A 23,929-nucleotide genomic window follows, 5' to 3' on the forward strand; every position below is an offset into this window, starting at 1 on the left:
TATTATCAGCTATAACTGATTCTTAGGCTTGAAATCCAAATCCCTGTACCATGATTTGAACAAAAATAATACATAAACCTAGAATATAAAACAGTAAAAGAAATGTCTACTTTTTTTTTTTTTTGGCCATGCCGCACTAGTTCCCAGACCAGGGACTGAACCTGGGCCCTCAGCAGTGAGAACGCTGAGACCTAATCACTGGACTGCCAGGGAATTCCCAGAAATGCCTGCTTTTAAATAATAAGCATGAAAATACCTCTGTCTTCCATAAACTTATAAAGCTGTTGAAGGAAGCTGTCCCTCTCTTCAGGATCAGGTTCTTCCTCAGGCTGTAAAGATAAACTATATAAATATACAGAACAATGAATAGGAGATACACTGTCTTCTTCGTTTTTTGTTTTGGGAAACCAAGGTAAGGGGATAAAATTTTAATGAAGCCAGAAAATATGAATTTTTCTCAAAATCCTACAATGCCATACTTTAATTCATATTTTGATAGAGCTGGTTTGATGTGACTGTCAGGATATACAATCTCTACTCTTCACCCCATTTATCACTTGAAGCTTCCCATTAATTATCTCTGTGGGGACTAAGATTAGCCATGAGGAAAAGGTTTAGGAATGGGGTGAGAGTGTTTTCACCTCATCTGGTGTTTTTTTAAAAATCCTCAAAATAGCATGTGGCCCATAGGAATATACCGATAGATAAGCATAATAATTACAAATGTATTTATTATTTTAAAATAATCCACATACTAATATTAAAATTTTGTTACTGTTGAATGAATATAAACCAGAGGCTGCGAAGTCACATGGCAAATGTTTTTTGTTTGGATAGCACAATGTTTTAAAGAAATTTAAAAGCATGTAAATGAGCCACATAAATTTTATTTTGTCCCAGACTCCACCAGCCCCTCTTGTATCACAGTAGCCTGCTTTTCTCATTTGCCTTTCTTGCAGGGCCTCTGTAGTTGACTTTGCAACCCCTTAAAATAGAACAATGAAAATTATTTCTTAAGGAAGGAAACTAGATACATAACTACAATTTAGTTCTATGGAAAAAAAAATTAATGGAAACATTCATACAGAAACAACTATTCCTACAAATACCTATTTGTGTGTTACATTTTACTAATTATATAAACCTAATGATTTCTTCTTATGCAAACAAATGGATTTTGGGTTTTAATAAAATATTTCCTTTTCTGATGGACTACTTATAAATTAATATTTGGGAAAATTCTTGAAGTTTAACAATACTATGGAGAAACAAAGATAACACTGATATATTTCTTTCATATAAATTATCATAATTTAATTTCAGAGTACTACTTTTTTTTTTTTTAATAGATTTATTTATTTTTGGCTGCAATGGGTCTTCGTTGCTGCCTGCGGGCTTTCTCTAGTTGCAGCGAGCAGGGGCTGCTCTGCGTTATGGTGCGCGGGCTTCTCATTGCGGTGCCTCTCTTGTTGTGGAGCACGGGCTCTAGGCACACGGACTTAAAAAGTTGTGGTGCATGGGCTCAGTAGTTGTGGCTCGTGGGCTCTAGAGCGCAGGCTAAGTAGTTGTGGCACACAGGCTTAGTTGCTCCGCGGCATGTGGGATCTTCCCGGACCAGGGCTCGAACCCGTGTCCCCTGCATTGGCAGGCGGATTCTTAACCACTGTGCCACCAGGGAAGCCCCAGAGTACTACTATTTTTCCATGTTTCAAAACAAGAATTCAGACTTTTGTCTTTCAAAGCCATATTCAAAGCAAAGGCAACTGTCAAGCAATAAATATTGAGTGCTCACAATCCAGAGAGCAAAATAAATTTTTTAAGTTTTTAACAGCTGGCTTCCCTGGTGGCGCAGTGGTTGAGAGTCCGCCTGCCAATGCAGGGGACGTGGGTTCGTGCCCCGGTCCGGGAGGATCCCGCGTGCTGCGGAGCAGCTGGGCCTACGTGTCCGGAGCCTGTGCTCCGCAATAGGAGAGGCCACAGCAGTGGGAGGCCCGCATACCGCAAAAAAAAAACCACACCAAAATAAATGGGGTGGGAAGGGTGGGGAAGGAGGTAAGTTTTTAACAGCTAATAATATAGCCAAGATCAATAAACATGTAGTTAATTAAAATATATTTAAAAAAACATGAGGCAATCAAGGTCGATTAAAATATATAATATAAAAAGCATGAGGCAATCAACGGAAAAGTCTTTCCCTCAGTACAGTCTTTTTTTTTCTTTCAGTACATTCATGAAGAATGACTTACAGGGCTTCCCTGGTGGCTCAGTGGTTGAGAATCTGCCTGCTAATGCAGGGGACACGGGTTTGAGCCCTGGTTGGGGAGGATCCCACATGCCGCGGAGCAACTAGGCCCGTGAACCACAACTACTGAGCCTGCGCGTCTGGAGCCTGTGCTCCGCAAGAAGAGAGGCCGTGATAGTGAGAGGCCTGTGCACCGCGATAAAGAGTGGCCCCCACCTGGCACAACTAGAGAAAGCCCTCGCACAGAAACGAAGACCCAACACAGCAAAAATAAATTAATTAATTAATAAACTCCTACCCTCAACATCTTCTTTAAAAAAAAAAATGACATAGCATCGGAGTACTTTCAGTTTAACAAAATTTAAGAAACCTAATTCGAAGTTCTAGTAAGCCTCAAAAATTAGCAATACACGGGCTTCCCTGGTGGCGCAGTGGTTGAGAGTCCGCCTGCCGATGCAGGGGACACGGGTTCGTGCCCTGGTCCGGGAAGATCCCACATGCCACAGAGCGGCTGGGCCCGTGAGCCATGGCCACTGAGCCTGCACATCCGGAGCCTGTGCTCCGCAACAGGAGAGGCCACAATAGTGAGAGGCCCGCGTACCGCAAAAAAAAAAAAAAAAATTAGCAATATACAGACTTAATAGTTAGCAATATATATACAGACTTAATAATCACTACAGAGTAATAAAGGTCTTTACTAAATACTCAGATCAAGACATGGCAATTTTTTTCCCCAACTGCATTAAAAAATTTTGCTTTTACAAGGTTGTGAGAACAACTGCCAATGAGTTAACTCAAGAAAAGAGTAATCTGGTAGCCTAAGAATCATTTCAGATACTAATTTTAAGGACTTCTGGTATGGGGAAAAAAATAAAAACAACTTATACCAGACTGGGTCTATGCTTTGCCTGTCCCTCGTAATCACAATAGTCTCTCCTCAGACTAACACCTCATTTTTAGTATTTATGATCTTACAGAATTCAAAGAAGACTGTTGTATGCAGTATATGTAAAAGCAATTGTTTTTAAAAAGCACTGGTTTGAAATCAAAGTTTCTTCCAAAAGCAAGTAAACAAAATGAACCCATCAATTGCAAATAAGGTATTTATTAAGGTTTTACCAAACATTTGATAAATTCTTAATTAAGAATATAGTTTTATAGATAAAAATCGGTAGTTTAAATTCATTGGAATTAAAAGTTAGTAGATGTCAAGAGTGTTTTAAGTACCATGAGAAACTATGGCCATAAAATTTTAAGTTCAGAATGCAGTTATCAGGTGTAAAAACAAGATATAAATGAATAAAGAATTCTACTTAAAAACAACTGCCTGCTTGAAAGGAAATTTATTTCGAGTAAAAAAAAAAAAGATGCTATAAACAAAGTTTTAAATTTACCTGATGGTCTTTGCAAAACTCAAAACTGCTTAATCTCTTACAATAAGTAATTCTTCACAATCATTTTTTTTTCAAAAACAGCTGTCTTGTTAGTCACCTTAGAGTAAAATTGCACATGGTAGAAAATGCCTCCAACTTGAAGACTCTGCCTTTAAGACTTTTGTATGGGGGTGGCACTTGTTATCACAGTACCTGCAGGGTCTCTCTCCCGGTTGGGAGCCAAGAGGGTTTTCCATCCCTCAAGGGTTCTGAAGTGGGATAGGGCTATAATAATGGGAGGTGGAGCCCACTAGACTGCTGTTGAGCCTTCTTCCCTTCATTTAGTCAAGGATGTGAAGAGTAACTATGCACCCCGTAAAATGCCAGGGCAGGGAAGGGTGCTAAGAATATAGAAGAGGCATGAATATGATCAAAATTTTAAGAAACTTACAATTTTAGTTAGCAGGAGCATAACTTCCTAGTATTATAGTAGTTGTATATCTATCTACTACTAGATTATGTATTTTCTGACCTTGGACACTATGTCTTCAAATACAGCTCAAGCATTTTTGATAGTTACCATGAATCACAGACTTTTGCAAAAGTATTGCAATTCAAATCAGAAAACTTTTGGCCCTCAAGTCTGGCAGGAGGTGTGGAAATGTAAAACCAGCCAATTCGACAAAATGTGGTAAGTGTTGTAAAATACATAAAAGAATACAGGAGCAAGGTGAGGGGATGAATGGTTCTGCTGGGGCTGCGGTGATGGTGGTAATAGTAGGGAAAGCCTCAGAATGGGAAGAGCATACAGCCCGGGAACAAGAGCAAACAGGATAAACATGAGGCTTGCAAAGGCAGGCTGTGATTAGGAAAGGACTTTGTAATGATATGTTAGAGAATCAGAACTGGACACTCTGGGTAGATGTGAGGTTTGAGAGAGCTAGAGAGGAATTAGGTCAGATTTGTATTTTTAAAAGTTCTCTGAGTTTGATGGATTGGAAGGGAAAGGGGAGCTACTGTCACAGTCCACAAAGAGAGGATCAATGCCTGAATTAGTCTTGCCACCTGATGATGGAAAGATGACCCCTCCCCCTGAAGCAGAGAGAAAAGAGAGCATGGGAGAGTGAGAGAGAGGTGTTAATGCTGAGATTTTTTTTTAGTTTAGGTTATTCATGTTTGTTGTCCTCAAAGTTTCAACATGTTATAAGTACTCAATAAGTTCCATGAAGTTAAAGACATGCTGATTTTAGTCAGTTTTATTGTCAATGACTGGTATTTACTTTTATTTTTATTTTTGTGCCCCCAAATTAATTTATTCCAAGAGGAATCTATTTTTATATTTCTAGTTTTAAAAAACCTACTTCGATGCAGTACAGAGGGACAGACTGGAGTAGGGAAAGCATGGACATGGAAAGAACAAGTTGCTACTGCACCAGTCTAGCTAGGTGAAAAGAAGAGTGGCTTGAACTAAGGTGACAGAGAGTAGGAACTGAAGGAAGTGGGCAAATTTGAGAGCTATAAAGTAAGTAGAAGAGACAGGATCTGATGTCTCATTGGATAGGGAGGCAAGAGTGAGAGGATTAAGGTTATCTAGCTTGAGTAATTGGGGGGATGGTGCTTCTATTCAAGTGAATTAGGAACAAACAGGGAAAGGACAGGTTTTGGGGAAAAGATGAGTGCAGTCTTGCACATACAGAGTTTGAGGACTTACAAAATATGAAGAAATTCTCACTGGAATTTTAATATAAATGTCTGGAGTTAAGAAAGAGACATCTTTGATGCACATATAGATTTGGAGTCATTACATCATTTAGTTACGAAGTAAACCAGAAAAAAATGCAACGTCATGTATGTCAAGTGATTTAAGAAGGTAGGCATGTCAAAGATGCTGAATGCCTACTAGGGAGTCAAATGAAATCATGACAAAAATTTGTTGGACTTAGCACGAAAATTTGTTGGAGGTCACTGGTGACCTTAGTTAAGTTGTTTTAGGTGTGGTGGAAGTACAAGATGCACTGCAGTGAATTAAGAGTGATCGGGGGGGCAGGGTGGTAGTGTCAGGAAATAGAACGGTGTATATACCTCTGAGCAATCTGGCCATAAGGTGGAGGGGTTGGTGGAAGGAATCTGGACAGGTTGCTAGAAGGTTGGAAGAGATGTAAGCATGTTTTTAAAAGCTGGTAAGAAAGCTACAACACAAAGGAATAGATTAAAGATGCTGGAAAGAAAAGAGATACTTCACAGTCTAAGACAAGAAAGAAGGGAATGAGATCCAGAGCCTAAAAAGATGGACTCATCTTACAGAAGAGGACAACATACTATCAATTGTACATTAAGGGAAGGAGAGCAGGCAGGTGGGGTTTAGAGCTGGCTCCCAATTTGAAGCTCCTAGTTTCTTTCCAAAGTGAGTGGAGTGGGGGTAGCATTGCTGGCTTAATGGAGGAGATAATGATTAGATTATAGAAACTGAGAACCGACCAATAGTATTGAAGGCCCAGTGAAATTTGTTCATCATAAAATTTAGAGTGGTACCATTCTCTGTCGTGTACACTTAAACAGAAAATTTCAGAAACCACATGTCATGCCTAATATATTCATTATGTGGTAAGACACTGTTTTATAATTTCACAAAACAGTTTACAAACAACCTGCCTATAACAAATTAGTAATTCCCCCCCCATTTTAAAAGGTACATATATCTTACTTTCAGTCATCAAGCTGTGGTTCACATGCTATCAAATCTAAGGTTTTAAAATCAGTCTTACTAACACAACTATAAAATACCTTTTTCTATAAGTACATTAAAATGTAGGTGTATTTGTGTGTACAAATGTGCAATCCTCATTAATCTGATGAGGTGATCCTAATTTGGTTAGAGTCTTATGCTAACACTGTGAAGAAAGGTTTTGCTAAAGACATTAGGACATTTTTGCTTGCTTATTTAACAGGCTACACTTTAAGACCTTAGCAGATAAGTTATTACATTTGAATGCAAGCTAAAGTCTCAGTTATTCATTGAAGGTTGGCTTTATAGGGTCTGCTTAGAAACACCTGATTGGCAGCTGGAGTTATTAGATATACCTAAAATACTAATATTACCTTTAAATTTTTCTGTAAATTTTATTGACTTAACAGGATTTTCCTGAGTTATCAAGCATTTACTATAGGTTTATACCCAAAGTGATCTCGAAAGATTACTAACAAATGCCTTTATGGTTATCTACAAAAAACACTTGATTTAAACATTAAAAAAAAAAACTCACATTTCGATGAATTAAAAAGTTCAAGCACTTATGATTTTTTAATAGGGGAATGTAATCCTAGGAATTAAATTTAACAGTGATCCCTAGAAGTTCAACGACTGGAGAAATGGGTGTCAATACTTCTAAACAAAAAAGGGCATTTCTTGGGCTTCCCTGGTGGTGCAGTGGTTGAGAGTCTGCCTGCTGATGCAGGGGACACGGGTTCGTGCCCCGGTCCGGGAAGATCCCACATGCCGCATAGCGGCTGGGCCCATGAGCCATGGCCGCTGAGCCTGCGCGTCCCGAGCCTGTGCTCCGCAATAGGAGAGGCCAAAAAAAAAAAAAAAAGAGCATTTCTTATAAAAATTCACTAAATTCTAATTTTCATTACTAAATATGAAATTAGGGGAGATTTTTGAAAGGGCCCAACATATAAGCCTACCTATAGCAAACCAAAAGGATAAAAGAACTAAGACTAGTCAAATTCCCACCTGATATTCAGTTTTCTAAACATTCACCTATTTATTTTACCCTTAGACAACTCTCCTACATTCATCCAAAGTGAATATAAGTCAGGAGTAAATGAATACCTGACATCATTGTTTATGTTTACACGAACTTTTCAATCAATTTCAAAGCTCAAAAGGAAATTCAGTAATATCTTTTCTAATATAAAAATGTCCTAACAAAAGACATTTAAGTAATACCCACAAAAATATCCTCCAGATCCTTTTTCAATATAATTATCAATGACTTAAAATGTAGAGTCATCAATATAGGTAGGACCTACTTCCTGTCAGACTCTCAAGTCTCTTCCTACCCAGTAATAGTATGAAATATATTTCTTGTACTCAAATCCTGAACTACCAATGCTTAGGAATTCAAAATAATATTAAGTATAAAAGATGCTCCTCCACAGTAAGTCTCAAATCTCCTGATTAAGGCTATGTTAGGGTACTCAAAGTATCAAATATAAAAACAATGTGCACTGCCCATTAGTACTGCAGAAGTATCTAACACTTGTATGATTCTACTGCATAAAATTTACAAACACCAAATGGCTGGCTAAAGTATTGTTACAGTGGTTTACAGAATATTATAAAAGATCTTTTTGATCATTGTCAAGCAACATTAGATCCTCATGGAAAGCATAGCATAATTACATTTTGGGAAGAATATGATCTGTAATGTAAATATAACAGCTTAGCCTCACTTATATAGTAAAGGCCTGTAATGACTAAGCCAGGTAGGCCCTGGCTTATCAGATTTTAATTCATTTTATACCATATCCATTTTTTTCCTTTGCTAAATATAGATTAAGCTGCTTTTCACTTTTACAATATATCAAATTTTTAAAAATTACTGTCCAAGACAGGTTAGAATGATTCAGCATCTAAATCTTAAATCCAAGAGCAAGAAATGCAGCTGATTTTTTTTTTTCTAAAGCAACCCAACCTCACTAAAGAAAATCTACTTGTACAGCCAGAGGAAAAGAGGAAATTAGTTTCTATTAGGTAATTCAATGAAGTATATGCATGAAAATGAATATCTGAAAAATAGTTTTAAATAATCATATAATCAATGACTACATTTGCGATTGTGCTTTTCTTTCTTTAGTAGATGAAAAGCATCTTGGTTCACTTAATTTTAACAGTTCATAATTTAAGTAATACATTTTAAGAAGATACTATCCTTACAAAGGTCCTTACCTTTTTAAATTTCTTTACTTACTACCTGCAAACAATAGGTAACAGAGCTTGCCTCTGCTCTTCATTCTTTTTTACTAACATTTACTCACAGCTTAAATAAAACATTATTACTTTTACAAAATTAATAGCTATAATAAGACCACTATTTACTACTTACTATTTTACAGCCATACTCTCTACCCTTACTACTCAGCCTTTTTAACCCTCTTTGTTTAAAATTTCAGGTTTTTTGGGGGGGTGGGGATCAGGGAAAATGCATTTTGAAAGGGATACAAATCAAAAGTATTAGCAAAAATAAAGAGACTATGTATTTCAGTATTTGGCAATATAAGATCCTAACTTCCATGTTTCAATGTTAATTTAAAAAAAAAAAAAAAGCAAAACCAGACTCCAACAGTTCACACCCTGAAAATGTGGCCTATTTACCCTGAAAACATATAATCTATAAATAAATACAGATAAAATACAAAAATCACATTTAATATTTAGACTTTAAATCCCAAATTTTTCCAAACTGTCATTATCATTTTCATTTCAAACTCTACCTTATGTTTCAGAAAAATAGCCTTCATCCTCTGATATTCTAAAAATAGACTCCTACTGTCTCTTTTACATGAAACAATTACGCTTGGTTACGAGTCCTACCATATCAGCCAAATCATCAATACCTAAAATTCTTATTTAACCTCATTTTTGGCAATCAAAATGGTAATATATAAAAAAAATCTTACCTATATGCTGCATTTTCTTTCACATGTAAAATGGTTAGATTCCCCTTCTACTTAATCAGTACAGTATCTGAACATTTTTCAGTCTGACTTGCAATATTTGCTTTTCCTCTTAGGGCATAGCATCCGCAGGGTTATACAGCACTACTTACATTCTCTTCCACATAAAAATCAGACATTACATGAAAGGAAAAGAAAGACAGCCCATTTCAAAGCATCTGGCAAACCTCCATTGGCAACCCGCCAAGCCTCTGCAAAACCTTCCTGTCTTTCCGAGCATGCTCACTTAAAACCAACAGCCCGTTACTATGGCAACTCTGTAGGCAGCCTGTAAGTATGAACCGCCATTCTGATTTCAGAGTGCAAAAAGCCGAATACTGCAGGGGAAGTAAAAGGGAAGAAACACCCTATGCCCTATATCACATACAAGTACACTCATTTTGTTTCAGAAATTCTTATTTGTGTATGTAAAACAGAAACAAACATTCCACATTTTCCAAGCAAATATTTCTCATGCTCAAATAGGTCTTTTTCAGTAAACTCATTCTCTTTGTCTGCCCCGAAGCCCCTTTACCTCATAACAACCAAAACTATACTGGACATTTATCCCACTTGACAAAACACTGCTGAAAAAATAGACAGCAATATTCATGAAAGCAATTATGTGGTACTTCATGAATGATTTCCTACAATTACATATACATTCTTAACAACACAGTGATATTACAAAGAAAACCATTAGCACCTATAAAATACAATCTAAATCTTTTCTATGATTTATCCAACTGCCAAATGAAATATTCTTCCATTTAGATAGGATTTTTTTAATCCTCATTATCCCTGAGATACTGTGAAATGTCTGAAAGAGGTGAAATTTCAAAGTTAAGACAGACCAGACCTGTGTTCAAATCCCTGCTCTCCACATTTGAGCTGTGTCATCTTTGGAAAGTTATTTAATCTTTCTGACCCTCACTTTTCTCTTTAAAGTAGAATAACAACAGTTACTCCATCTGGCAATAATTTAAATGAGTTAACACATGTAATATACCTAAAAGTTACATTTCCTTCCTCCTTGGTTATTTGGAAAAGATGTTATTAAAAAAAAAGTCTGCACTTGCTGCTCATTTAACCTGAAAAGTTCTTCTTTGTAATCTCTTACCCACTAAAAATTAGTTCTGATTTGCCCACTAAGCTAAAAGCCAGAAAGCTCCCCCTTCCCCAAATAAAGCTGAGCTAGAAAAAGACAGCAACAAATAATATAAAGAATCTAAACACAGGGAAAATATATGAAGGTATTGTTTTTAGAGTACTGAAATGTTTTCATATGTTACAAACATGAAATTTCACCTACCATCTCTTCTTCTTCCTTTTTGGCCTCCTTTTCCTTCTCTTCATCATTTTCTTCAGCTGGGCCAACTTCATCATCACTACTGGATGACTCAAGGATTTCACTTATATCCATTTTCCAATTATCAGGAACAACTCTAGTTTTTAAGAAGATGCTTGCTTTCTGCAGCCCTAAAAGTAAAAATGTACTTCAGCACTTGTTATGGAATTAGCACCACAGAATAATACAAAGCCATGACATTCAGAGTCAGAAGATCTGTATTCAAATTCAGCTGTCATTTCTAAAATGATAGAGTAAATTTGAACATATAAGTTATAATATTATATTAATGTTTATTTTTCTCTAGGGAATACTGTCAGAAATGTTAGTGATAAAACATACAAAGAATTAAGGTCAAATACTTTATCTAGATATTTTAAAAAGGCATTAAAGAAGAGTGGATATCAACTCTAAACAGTTAAAATGGCACCAGAAAATATTGTCTTGCTTTTGCCACTAAATTTGCCATTTAGTCACATCATATAATAATGGATTGATTCATCCTTATTTTACCTGGTTTAGCAGAGAGCTCAGATTCAGGTAGATTGAGAATGTCTACTTCCTTGATATCCTTTCTTGCTATAGAATAACTAATTACAGAGAAAAATAAATAGGAGGGAAACCATTACTAAATAAGAATTATCACTTAAAGAGTCATGTTAACACACAGAAAATATAAATCTCAAAATCAAAATTATTTTACTTATAAGTTGTTTTAAAAAGACCATGTATATCCTAATCCTTAATAAAGGGCAAGAGGTAATATAGGCAAAGCTAATATCTTAATTCTAAAGATTCACATACTCAAAGCACACTAATTTGAGAGCCTCACATTTGTAATATTTCAATTTATGCAACCCTCTTACCTACAATATGGGGTAGTTTATTTATATCAGCATGGTATTTTCCTTATAGTGTCTATTTTGATCTTTCATATTTCTCAAATTTACTATTCAGTTCAGTATGAAAAATTGAATAGATGGTAACATTAAAATATTTTTATCACTGTAAGATATATTATGGTATCAAATTTTCAGACAATCACAACTCAATAAATACATAATTTTACATTTTTTGGAAACAAAGCAAAGTTGAAGTGAAGGAAGGTTTCTAAAACTCTGACCTTATTTTAAATTAATTTTTATTGGAGTTCAAAATCTGACATTTAATCAGAAAAAAAGTCAAAATAATTATTCTAGTAATATAAATTCTATTAAAAGTAAATTTCATGTTTTATAATATGAAATAGTACACATAATAAAAATAAAGAATTCTTACAATTAGGGCTTCCCTGATGGCTCAGTGGTTAAGAATCTGCCTGCCAATGCAGGGGACCCAGGTTCCAGCCCTGATCCGGGAAGATCCCACATGCCGTGGAGCAATTAAGCCCATGCGCCACAACTACTGAGCCTGGTCTCTATAGCCCATAAACCACAACTGCTGGAAGTCTGCACGCCTAGAGCTCTTGCTCCACAACAAAAGAAGCAACCACAATGAGAAGCCCGAGTACCGCAAAGAAGAGTAGCCCCTGCTCGCCACAACTAGAGAGAGCCCGCATGCAGCAATGAAGACCCAGCGCAGCCAAAAATAAATAAATAAATAAAATAAATTTAAAAAAGAATTCTTACAATTAAAGAGAAAATCAATACTATGCTTTATTTTAAAACTTTTTAAATATTATTCTCAAATACTGTTGTTCAGTTTTTATATAAAAATTTTAGGGATTTCCCTGGTGGTACAGTGGTTAAGAATCTGCCTGCCAATGCAGGGGACACGGGTTCGAGCCCTGGTCGAGGAAGATCCCACATGCCACGGAGCAACTAAGCCCATGCGCCACAGCAACTGAGCCTGCACTCTAGAGCCCGCGAGCCACAGCTACTGAGCCCACATGCTGCAACTACTGAAGCCTGTGTGCCTAGAGACTGTGCTCCACAACAAGAGAAGCCACCGCAATGAGAAGCCCGCGCACCACAATGATGAGTAGCCCCCACTCGCCGCAACTGGAGAAAGCCCGCGCACAGCAAGTGAAGACCCAAGGCAGCCAAAAATAAAATAAATTTATTAAAAAAAAATTTTTTTAAATAACCTACATTACAAAAAAGTCAAAACATATTAGGTAACAACTTCTCAGTTCATGAAATGATTAAATTTTAAAAAATAAAGTCTTGATTTCCATTTTTTTCTCCCAATGTAACACTATTAAGTGATTCATTACTCACAATTTAGAATCGATAAATGACCGAATTAAACATTGGTCTTTTTTCACTGTGATATCATCATTACAACTGGGAGATACTACCTGAAATATAAAATAAAAGCAGATTGATTACTACTTTCCCTACTCAAAGAAAGAATATATTTTTTAAAATAACAGTTCTGGATCCCCTAACTTCTTGAAATGATTATATTTGACAAGAAATAGGTTCATTGTCAACAGCTTCCATACCATAATAAATTTACTTACAAAAGATTGCCTTATAATTTTTCTTTAGCATATTGGCTTTCTAGATATTTAATATACATAGTCATTAGATAATAAAATGAATAATTAATGAAATATAAACCATAATGTGACCACTTAAAAAATATTAGGATTTATTCTAAGCCAAATAATAATAACTCATTTACTGTCCAAAAAACAAAATGTATGATCTACGATGAAGACATGCCATATTATATATTTTTTTAAATGCACTTAAATCAGGATCAATTTTGAAATCTGGCTATTTGATTAAAATAAGCACCTAAGTTCCCATTCTTACCAAGGCATGTACAATTTTTAGTATTTAAACAAGTCAAAGAAAATCTGAGTGAAGAACTTTTAAATTTCTTAACTTTTAAAAATAACGAATGTCTTAACATTTGTAACTAACCAATCTCTGTATATTCTTTATAGAATTTAATATTTAAAAAACATTAAAGACTACTAATAAATTGCTGAACTGTACCTGCTCAACATTAGCCCCTCTGTGGTAATCGAGCACCAACCACAGAACTTTATGCAATGATGGAAATGTTCTCTGTCGGCACTGACCAATATAGCAGCAATGAATCACATGGGGCTGAGCACCTGAAATGTGGCCAGTTCAACTGAGAGACTGAATTTTTAATTCTATTTAATATTAATTAAGTTACAATTTAAACTTAAATAGCCACACATGGCTCATGACTATCATATTAAACAGTGTTATGTCCAGACAATCAAAAATTCTTGGCAGTTGTATCGGCTGTTTTAACATCAGATGGTATTAAATGTTTTTTTGTCTGTTAGGTGCTGGTAATTACTAGACTAATAATATAGTTGTGTCTGCCCTCAAGGAGCTAACACTGAAATGGAAGGGTAAATACAAAAAGATATACCAAAAAAACATAACGAAGGCTAAGTACAGTGATACCAACTAGGCATAAGATAAAATATCAATAAAAACACCTAGGAGGAAGATTTAACCAGACCCGGGAAGGGAAAATGTGTGGCAGCAAAGGCTAAAGGCTAAAGGCTTAAAGGATGAGTAGACAGAACCCAAGGCTTAATTACCTCACCTGTGAACCACTCTAATGGCCTCCAAATTGATTCCTATCACCTCCACTCCTTTCAACAACAATCCATCCACCATACCACTGCGTCATTAACATTCCTAAATATGCAGCTCAAATAATGTCACTCTTCTGCAAAATTCTATGCGGAACTACGTCCAGATTCTTTAGATGAAATTTTAAAGACCCTTCTGCCCTCGATCCAAATTACTTCCCAGTCTTCTTTCCTATTATGCCCCTATTCACATCTAATATTTAGCCAAAATGAATTCCCAGAGCAAATAGTTTCATGAACAAACCCCCTTCTTTCCTATTACTTATTCTGTTTCTTCTAAGAAAGTTCTCTAGTGAAGCTCTGCTAACTAACTTTAAATCCTTCAAGGCTCAGCTCAAAAGCTTCATGAAGGCTTTTTATTTTTTTTCTTTTTGGATTTCCTTCAAATAAATGCAAGGTCTCAGGACAAGAAGTCCTAATATTGAATGTATACTATTTTATATTACAGTTACTTGGGTTATTCTCTGCAGTACACTAAAATCATCAAATGTAAGACTGATTCTTACATTGACTCTTACTCATCTTTTATTTTATTACCTGGGAAATGATAAACCTGTTGAGTAAATAAGGGCATTTTTTTTTTAATCTCTTGACAAATTATGACCTGAGTATTCTGAATCCAAACCCATTGACTTGTTGGCCTATACAACTGAAAGGTTCAAAGGATTTTCAGACTTTTCCTATGTGAAGTAAATCTACCACACAGGAATTGAGTAATGTATTTACATACACATAGAAACCGAAAAAAAAAAAAAAAGGCCTCAGTTCTTTAAAGGAGGCTAACCTAATTTGGGAGGTATTTTGTGCCAAAATTATTATTAGAGATATAAGTGATATCAAAACTCAGAGAAGAACGGGCATACTTATGTTAAAGTGGTTAGGGGAGAATCTGCAGGAAAGGTAGGACCTGAGCTGAGCCTTAAGACATATTTAAGAGAGGAGTAGGAAGAAGAGAAATGGGAGATATTGATTCCTCTTGTGAAGTAATTCTCTTGCTCATACCTTCTCATTCCTTTCCCAAGTAAGCAAAGGTTAGTTTTCTCTACCAACCTACCCAAGATTTGCCATTTCTAAAGCTTAGGTATACCCTTCCTTTCCCTAAAACTCTTTGTCCTATTCCAGTGTCTGCACCAAAAGTTTTTTAAATTACTGTATAATATTTAACTACTACACAGTCTTTGAGATGTGTATAGTAAACTCCTTGAGGGCAATGTGTTATGTCTCATACCTCTTTCTTTTCTTAAGGAGCTTAGAGCAAAGCTGAAGTCACTGCAAATCCTTAGTAAATACTAATTGATTTAAGGGGTAAAGGACTGGAGGAGTGAAGTGACTTACACAGGGAGCAGTTAAGAAAGAGCCTAAGTAGACAGCTTACACTGAAAATGAGAAACAAACTAAGAGCTAAGGATGACCACAGATACCCATCTAAAAATGCAGAATTGATTCTAGGCAGAGTCAGTGCCGTTTTTTTTGAGAATGGGACTATCATGATTAAATCAATGTTTTAAAATTTCTCTATAAAAGTTACTTCTAGAAAATAAGTCTGAATTTAGTTAAGAAAGCATTCAGGCATCAAGTTAAGAGAAGCTGGTGGTAGGTACTATACATCAGGTGAAAAAGGTGATGGGAACAGAGTAAACACAGACCACTGGACACATTCTGAAGGAAAAACTGAAAGATCTCAATAAATACTTGGTTACAGAGAATTAAAGAAAGGAAATAACAAAAGAAAGCAGTGAAGTATGTGGGACCTGAGTAGGACTGCTCAATTTTGCAATAAAGTCCAAACTAAATTTGTGTAACACTCTCAAAATATTTTAAATGCTTTCTTAAAATCCATGTTAAACAAATACTTTAAATGGTTAATTAACTCTGCAAAAAAACCATACTTACCAAAGCAGGATACCATTCACTCTTCTCAGATGTAGATACCACACTTACAACTTTTCCTAATAATTCATCATTGAGACGTCGCTTATCTTCATCTTCCTCTTCACTACTTTCTTCTTCTTTTTCATCTTCGTTACTAAAAGTTAGAATAACTTTATCATGATCTTAACATCAACCATCTTTGATATAGTCATTACCCCAGGGTAGTAGCCTCTTCATTCAAGTCGGAATTGAAGAAGTGGATACTTCCCTAGCCCCAAAGAGGTAGTCCTGCGCTGTCCATGGTAACTCCGAGTCCACTTCACTAGATCAGTGAGGACCTGGACTTAGACTCTCATGCCAACCACTGGCTGGGACAGAAAAGCTATATCACCAGGAAGTATTCACTGTGCCAAATACAGTTTAAGAGATTGCCCTTCCACTTTTTATGCATGCCAGGTTCCAGATAATATAACTCTAATTCTCCAACAGGTTAGGAAAAGATCTCACCAAACACATCAGGAGGTTTATTTAGATAACCTATCTGGATAACTAAACAATCAGACAAGGCCACAATGAGGAAAAATCTACAAAACAATTGGCCTGTAGTCTTCAAAAATGTCACTGTCATGAAAAGACAAAAAAAAGGCTGAGGAACTTTTCTAGGTTAAAGGAGACTTAAGAACCACATAAACTAAATGCAATGCATGATCTTGGATTGAATCCTGGAATCAGGCGATGGTATAAAGGCTATTATTGGGACAACTGGCAAAATCTGAAATATGTATTATATATTATCAGATAATAACATTCTATCAATGTTATCTATTCTGAATTTGATAACCATACTTTGATTATATAAGAGAATGTCCCTGTTCTTACATAAACTATTTAGGGGTAAGAAGTCATGATGCTTGCAACTTCCTCTTAAATGGTTCAGCCAGTTAAAATTATTATTAAATAAAAAATAATTATAATATATGTATATAAAGACAGGAAATGATAAAGCAAATGTGTCAAAAAGTTTTAATAATTTAGTGAATCTGGACGATGAGTATATGAAAGTTTATTGTATTATTCTTACAATTTTTAAACTTGAAATGTTTTTGAAATAAAAAGGCTATAAAAACACATATACGCACATAACATAGCAAAATAATCCTATCAATTAAGGAATTTGGCAAAGTAACTCAAAACAAAAATAGCCTTTTTTAAAAAGGGGTTGAGATCATTATTCCTATTACTTTGTCCAAGAATTAAGAACAAAGTCTACTCAGGGTAAAACGTCTAAAACGAGGATACAAGATGCTGTGGAAAGGCCACCCAAACAAATTTCACCACCGTAGAAAAACCACTTATTTAATGTTGTGATAATTGTAATGTTACTGTACATGAAAACACTCACACAGGCAGAGAGGACCTCCTTCCTCTGTTCGTCTTCTTTGCAATTACTGGAGTTCCAAAATGCTCTGGATTTGTTAATGGAAGCTGGTCAAGAGTCTGGATAAGAAACAGACAAATTAAATCACTTTTTGCTTCTACATTAGTAGCTGTTGTTCAATTTAAAAAGTCCATCCATGTCACCCTACCTCACTCTCAGCAAAATGTCTCTCTCCTTTTAAGCATAGTGAGGTACGTCTCAATGTTCTCTCATCACCATCATCAAACACTGCAATAGGCAGAAGATATCAGAGAATTTATGCACACTTATTGCTATTTACCTGGGGCTTAAGAACCATTGTTAGTTATGCTTCAAAACCTTTTAAAATTTACACACATTTTTCATTCTAGATACCAAACACAGGTTAATGGCTGCCCCAAACTGCTTAAGTGTCTCCATTCACTTTTTCAATCTCTATCACTACAGAACGACCTTCTTCAACCATGAGCAACCTAGTCAAAGCACAGATATTAAACTACCTTTAATTTTAGAAGAACGAGCAAAAACCTGGTTTAAAAAAAAGAAGTAGGGACTTCCCTGGTGTGCAGCGGTTGGGAGTCCGCCTGCCGATGCAGGGGACGCGGGTTCGTGCCCCGGTCCGGGAAGATCCCACATGCCGCGCGCCGAGCGGCTGGGCCCGTGAGCCATGGCCACTGAGCCTGCGCGTCCGGAGCCTGTGCTCCGCAACGGGAGAGGCCACAGCGGTAAGAGGCCCGCGTACAGACGGAAAAAAAAAAAAAAAAAAAAAAGAAGTATTATGGGTAATGTCCAGAAACTGCCTGACTGCTCGTAATGCTGTTGGTTCATTCTACTGCTTCTACTTATTTGCATGATAACCTAATACAACAGAAGTACTGGCTGCCAAATTCTAAAGTCATAAGATTCAACTTGTTTCTTTTGCTAGAGGAGGATGCAAGAAGTTTAGAAATAAAAGTTTAAACACCAGAAAGAGAATTTTTTTAATTCTAAAAAATAAGTCATAATTGCACAGAAGCTTTCTCAAGTTTTTATTTCTACTACATTTAAAAGAAATACTACTTGGAACCTATGTGTAAATTATTTCAGGAAAATGGGGGCAAGGAATTTAACAATTTACCACCAATGCTCTTCATATATCTAGCTATATATATTATTTTGACAATTTTATAGGGTTTTTTTTAAACATCTTTATTGGGGTATAATTGCTTTACAATGGTGTGTTAGTTTCTGCTTTATAACTAAGTGAATCAGTTATACATATGTTCCCGTATCTCTTCCCTCTTGCGTCTCCCTCCCTCCCACCCTCCCTAAGGTTTAATTTTCTAGAAAGGTACTCTGATTTTACCATCTAATATTCACAAAGAAAATTTTCTCAGAAGATACCTGATGCCCAGCATTTTGAAAAAATAAAATAAGAAGACAGAATCCTTACCTCTGATACTTAAAATGCATATACACATCAACAAATGTTTATATATATTATGGAAAAAGCACATACATAGGAAAGCATACATAAACAAGTGATTATTATTTTAAGATTTAATCCTAATTTTTATAATTCTACATGTTTTTCAATTTTTTAATATTTTTCCAATTTAACAGAATAATGTTAAGAAAGGAAAATTCTACATTATCTTGATTTAATATCTTAAAATCTTTACCTTGTTACCTATATAATTACAATCCTGAATTTTTTTTAAAGGGCTGCTTTATTAGCAAAAACTTTGCCTTTGAATCATAAACTTTTTTCATGGTAGAAACTTAACTCAACTTCTTCAATATTTATCCACCTCAGTCAGTTCCTTCTCTTAGACTAAAGACACCTAGTTTAGATTCTCTTACATGCAGGAGACAATGCAGAGAATATTAAAAGCTCCTGGTGCACATATTTAAAGAAGCATAATAATTCCGCAAAATCATCTGTGTTATACACTGTCAATGATGCAGAAATTAATGACCACCTGCAGACACAATGACAGGATAAAACACAACATCCTCCAACAATTACATCACTAATCTACACTTGATTAACACTGCTTTAAACATTTGTATCACAATTATGATTTATATGGTGTCATCGAGTCTGATAAACCACTGCTCTTTGAAAAATTCAAAATCATGAAATTATCATACCAAACTTAAAATAATTTTTCGTGTTATTATTAATGTCCATAAGTATGCTAAAGAATAAAACTTAAACGTTCCAATTTTCCTTAATGCCTACAATACCAAAGACGGTGACACTGGACACGCACATATATACACTATATACACCACATTTAAGTGGTGGAGATGTGAGGAAGGAAAATGAGACTATAAGACAAATCACTAACATCAAATTTACACAACAAAATCTTTTCCACAAGGTTTTATTATTAATCAATGGCAGCCCCAAATCAAAATGCTCTAATGAGAAATTTAACATTCTGAGTTCTTGTTTTTTTAAAAATATTCACCTTGAAAATATATCAGATTTTTGAAGGAAAAAATTAATCTCACTTCAACACAATTCTACCATGGTTAGAAATAAGGTAAGGACCAAAGTCAATTGTGGTACAAATAACCCTTTTACATTTTTTTCACAGGAACCGAACCCCTTCCAACTTCAAGTGAACAAAGAGAAACAGAATTTTCTCTGTTTCTCTTAAAAAATATTTTTAAGAATTTTTTTAATTCATAAAACTATACAAAGGTATGTATTTGAGTACTTTATACAAATCTGTTGAGCCACATAACTTCTCAAGATTTTCTGAAAGACAAACAGAAAACTTGACAACATAGTGGACCTATTTAATCATGACATCCCTGATTATCAAAATCATTAAGAAGTTCCATCTAGGGCTTCCCTGGTGGCGCAGTGGTTAAGAATCCGCCTGCCAATGCAGGGGACACTGAACTGAGCCCTGGGCTGGGAAGATCCCATGCCGCGTAGCAACTAAGCCCACGCGCCACAACTACTGAGCCTGTGCTCTAGAGCCCACAAGCCACAACTACTGAAACCCGCGCGCCTAGAGCCCGTGCTCCGCAACAAGAGAAGCCAGCACAATGAGAAGCCCGCACACTGCAAGAAGACCCAAAGTAGCCAAAAATAAATAAATAAAATTTATTAAAAAAAAGTTTCCTCGGGCTTCGCTGGTGGTGCAGTACTTGAGAGTCTGCCTGCCGATGCAGGGGACACGGGTTCGTGCCCCGGTTCAGAAAGATCCCACATGCCACGGAGCGGCTAGGCCCGTGAGCCATGGCCGCTGAGCCTGAGCGTCCCGAGCCTGTGCTCCGCAATGGGAGAGGCCACAACAGTGAGAGGCCCGCATAACGCAAGAAAAAAAAAAAAAGTTTCCTCTAGGGAATTCCCTGGCAGTCCAGTGGTTAGGACTCTGCACTCTAACTGCCAAGAGCCTAGGTTCAATCCCAGGTCAGGGAACTAAGATCTCACACGCCACGCGGTGCGGCCAAAAACAAAAAGTTTCCTCTATAACTTCCATGTTAGAAATATCATCTTAAAGAACACATAATTTGAAGGCATTGAACACTGACTCTAGCATTTTGATAAGAGTGAAATAATTAACTGGTGTGTGTATAGTATATTAAGCTTATTTTTGGTTCAAGGTATATACTACAGCACACCAAGAGAAAAACAGAGTATAAGGATTTAGTAATTATAAGATATGAAATGTCTTATACTTGCCAAAAATGGCATTTGAATACATCATTCACTGAGTGCAAGAGAGCAGATACTACAAAAGTTGTATCTCTGTTAGTATATTACATATAAATTCTAAAACCTAATTTGAGGACAAAGACAAAGCTAAGATTCTCTCTGTAACATTAATCGTACTAGACAAAATAATGCTAATGGAAACAAAGCCTGACCCTAAACTGTTAGAATTCAAAGAAACAAAAGTAAAAGGGATCTAATCTAACTACTAAATACAAAAGATTTACCTGTTATCATAGCACTGTTAGATGCTGGAGAATAGTAAGATAGTAACAACAGTAAATTAACTTTATCTATCCAAAGATATAATTGGCTATTACTTATTAAGCTTCTACTATGCCCTAATCCTCACAGCAGCCTCTACAGGGTCGGAATCACTATCTTCCTTTTATAGATAAAGAAATTGAGAATTAGAAGGTTCATCTATGAGCTACAATTTAGTTAAGGGGGGATCAAAATGAATTAACAAACAGGTAAGAAACAGAGGCATAAAATGAACACTGGGAAGAGAGTTTAAGAATTCTGACTTGATAAACAACAAGGTCCTACTGTATAGAACAGGGAACTATATTCAATATCCTGTGATAAACCATAATAGAAAAGAATATGAAAAAGAATGTATACATATGTGTAACTGAATCACTTTGCTATACAGCAGAAATTAACACAACACTGTAAATCAACTATATTTCAATAATAAAAATTAATTTTTTTAAAACCCTCAAACTTTATCTTGTTAATAAACAAAAAATAGACAAAAAAAAGAATTCTGACTTGGTGAAAATAAGTATTATTGTTATATCTGCTTATACCGGTAACAATTAACAAAACATTTCACGTGATACAGTAAAAACTTTAAAATTAAAAATATATGCATACCCTAGGTAAAACCAATAGTTCTGTTGCTCATAAAATCATCTGTGATAACTACAGAAGCCCCTCAGCAGCTAAGATCAAAAACTTCAGGAATCTGGAAATTTAAGAAATTAACATTCAAATGTATAATTATGTTAACAAAATATTATGAGAAGGTTAAGTCTTACAGAAGGCTATTTAAACAATGTGTTAAAGCCTATCACAGGACTAAATAGATTTGTTACTTAGTACTTTTTTTCTTAATGAATGATTTTCTAGTCAGGGAAATAACCATTTGGCTTTGAAAAAACATTTTGTGGTTGATTCTGGTTATAACAACATTTGTCATAAGCAGTTCTAATCAAATCAAAAGCCTTATAAGCCTACAGCACATTCTACACAAGTCAGTCCATTCACCAGGTTAATGTAACCCTCCTCTACTCCTTTAACTTAGAATTTCCATGAGATATGATCAAACTGATGTGCCAAATAATAACAAGGTATGAAAAAAATCCAGAAACTTAAAAAAGCATTTGTCACAATATATCAATGATCGAAAATATTTTAGTGTTAAACTTGATATATGATGTGTTTACGTACATTTATATATAAATTATTTAAATTAAAAGCAACTTTCTCCTTTACATTTTTCTTATTTTTCAAATACCATGTGTTATTTTTATATTCTAACAAAGCAAAAGAACAGTTTTAGAATGTCTTACTGACAGTTATATTTGTCAGGAATTAAAGGCAACATTCAAGTGGAGATATGAATTCTAATCCCAATTTTGGTATCTTCTGAATGGCTGGACAGATAACAATACACTTCCACACATTACAGATTCCTTATCTTTAATGCAAGGAAAAGAACTGCCAAATGAATAAACTACTAGGAAGCATTGTTTTATGATAGGAAGGGGAAATATTTCAAAGTCTCAAAAAACATAAAAATCCATGAACTGGTGCTATTTGTTGTTCAACACTGGAGGGCAAGGTATTATTAGATTTTTTTAAATTGAGTTATATTAGATCCATAATCTTTTTCAAAATTGGTCATTCAGCTATAATATGAAAAATTAATACCTATATTATATAAGGAGTTAATAACAGTTTCTCAGGTAACTTTTGATCACTGATAATTATAACTCCTATTTAATCCAAATCAGCAGTATGTTATCCCCTTTTGTTTCATTTTTAAGAGACTGACATAATTTCAAGTTCTTTTAAAATCAAAAAACATCAAGACCATTAATAATACTTTAAATACTTTCTGATTCTACCTATATAACACTTTGCTAGGAATTAGAAATCAAGAAAAAATCCAGAAAAGAGCAATTAAGTAGTCACTCAATTAAAGAAAATTATAGAAAGTTCGTGACCTGTGAGAGATCACACATTTTATTTTGCCATCTTTTAATAAGGATCATTCTTTATGTGGCCTACATCCTTCAATACCTAAACATTCTTTATAGCAGAGTGCTATAAAGAGAATAAGAGAATATACTTAATTCTCTTAATACTTAAGAGAATAGTGCCTCTTAACATCTTAGAATTTTTTGGTCACTCTCATTACACAGATGCAAAAATTTTAAGTATTTTGGATTCTTCTCCCCTAATTGGTCTCTGTTTCTACAAATGTGGTCTGTTTTTCTAAGCGTGTACTAACTGCATTAGATTCAGCCAATGTGTTTATAAAAAAGATTCTTGGGTTGCCATCCCAGACCCACTAAATTAGAGAGATTTGGGGTCCTCAAATCCTTTTTTTTTCAAATGAGCATCAAGTGATTCTTATGTACACTA

At 35.3% G+C, this 23,929-nt stretch overlaps 1 protein-coding gene across 1 annotated transcript in view; it reads right to left on the reverse strand.

The window, feature by feature from the left end:
• ARID4A (AT-rich interaction domain 4A) overlaps positions 1–23,929 on the reverse strand; it is a 58,734-nt gene that overhangs the window by 26,245 nt on the left and 8,560 nt on the right. Inside the window, exons 6-12 of the mRNA XM_065872733.1 lie at positions 17,729–17,808; positions 17,545–17,639; positions 16,160–16,296; positions 12,901–12,976; positions 11,195–11,271; positions 10,646–10,812; positions 257–329 (exon numbers count right to left, since the gene is read on the reverse strand). Of these exons, the coding sequence (XP_065728805.1) occupies positions 257–329; positions 10,646–10,812; positions 11,195–11,271; positions 12,901–12,976; positions 16,160–16,296; positions 17,545–17,639; positions 17,729–17,808 (705 nt within the window). The remainder of the gene's footprint in view (positions 1–256; positions 330–10,645; positions 10,813–11,194; positions 11,272–12,900; positions 12,977–16,159; positions 16,297–17,544; positions 17,640–17,728; positions 17,809–23,929) is intronic.

This window comes from Phocoena phocoena, chromosome 2 (genome assembly GCF_963924675.1).
Source record: "Phocoena phocoena chromosome 2, mPhoPho1.1, whole genome shotgun sequence".
Taxonomy (NCBI): Eukaryota; Metazoa; Chordata; class Mammalia; order Artiodactyla; family Phocoenidae; genus Phocoena; species Phocoena phocoena.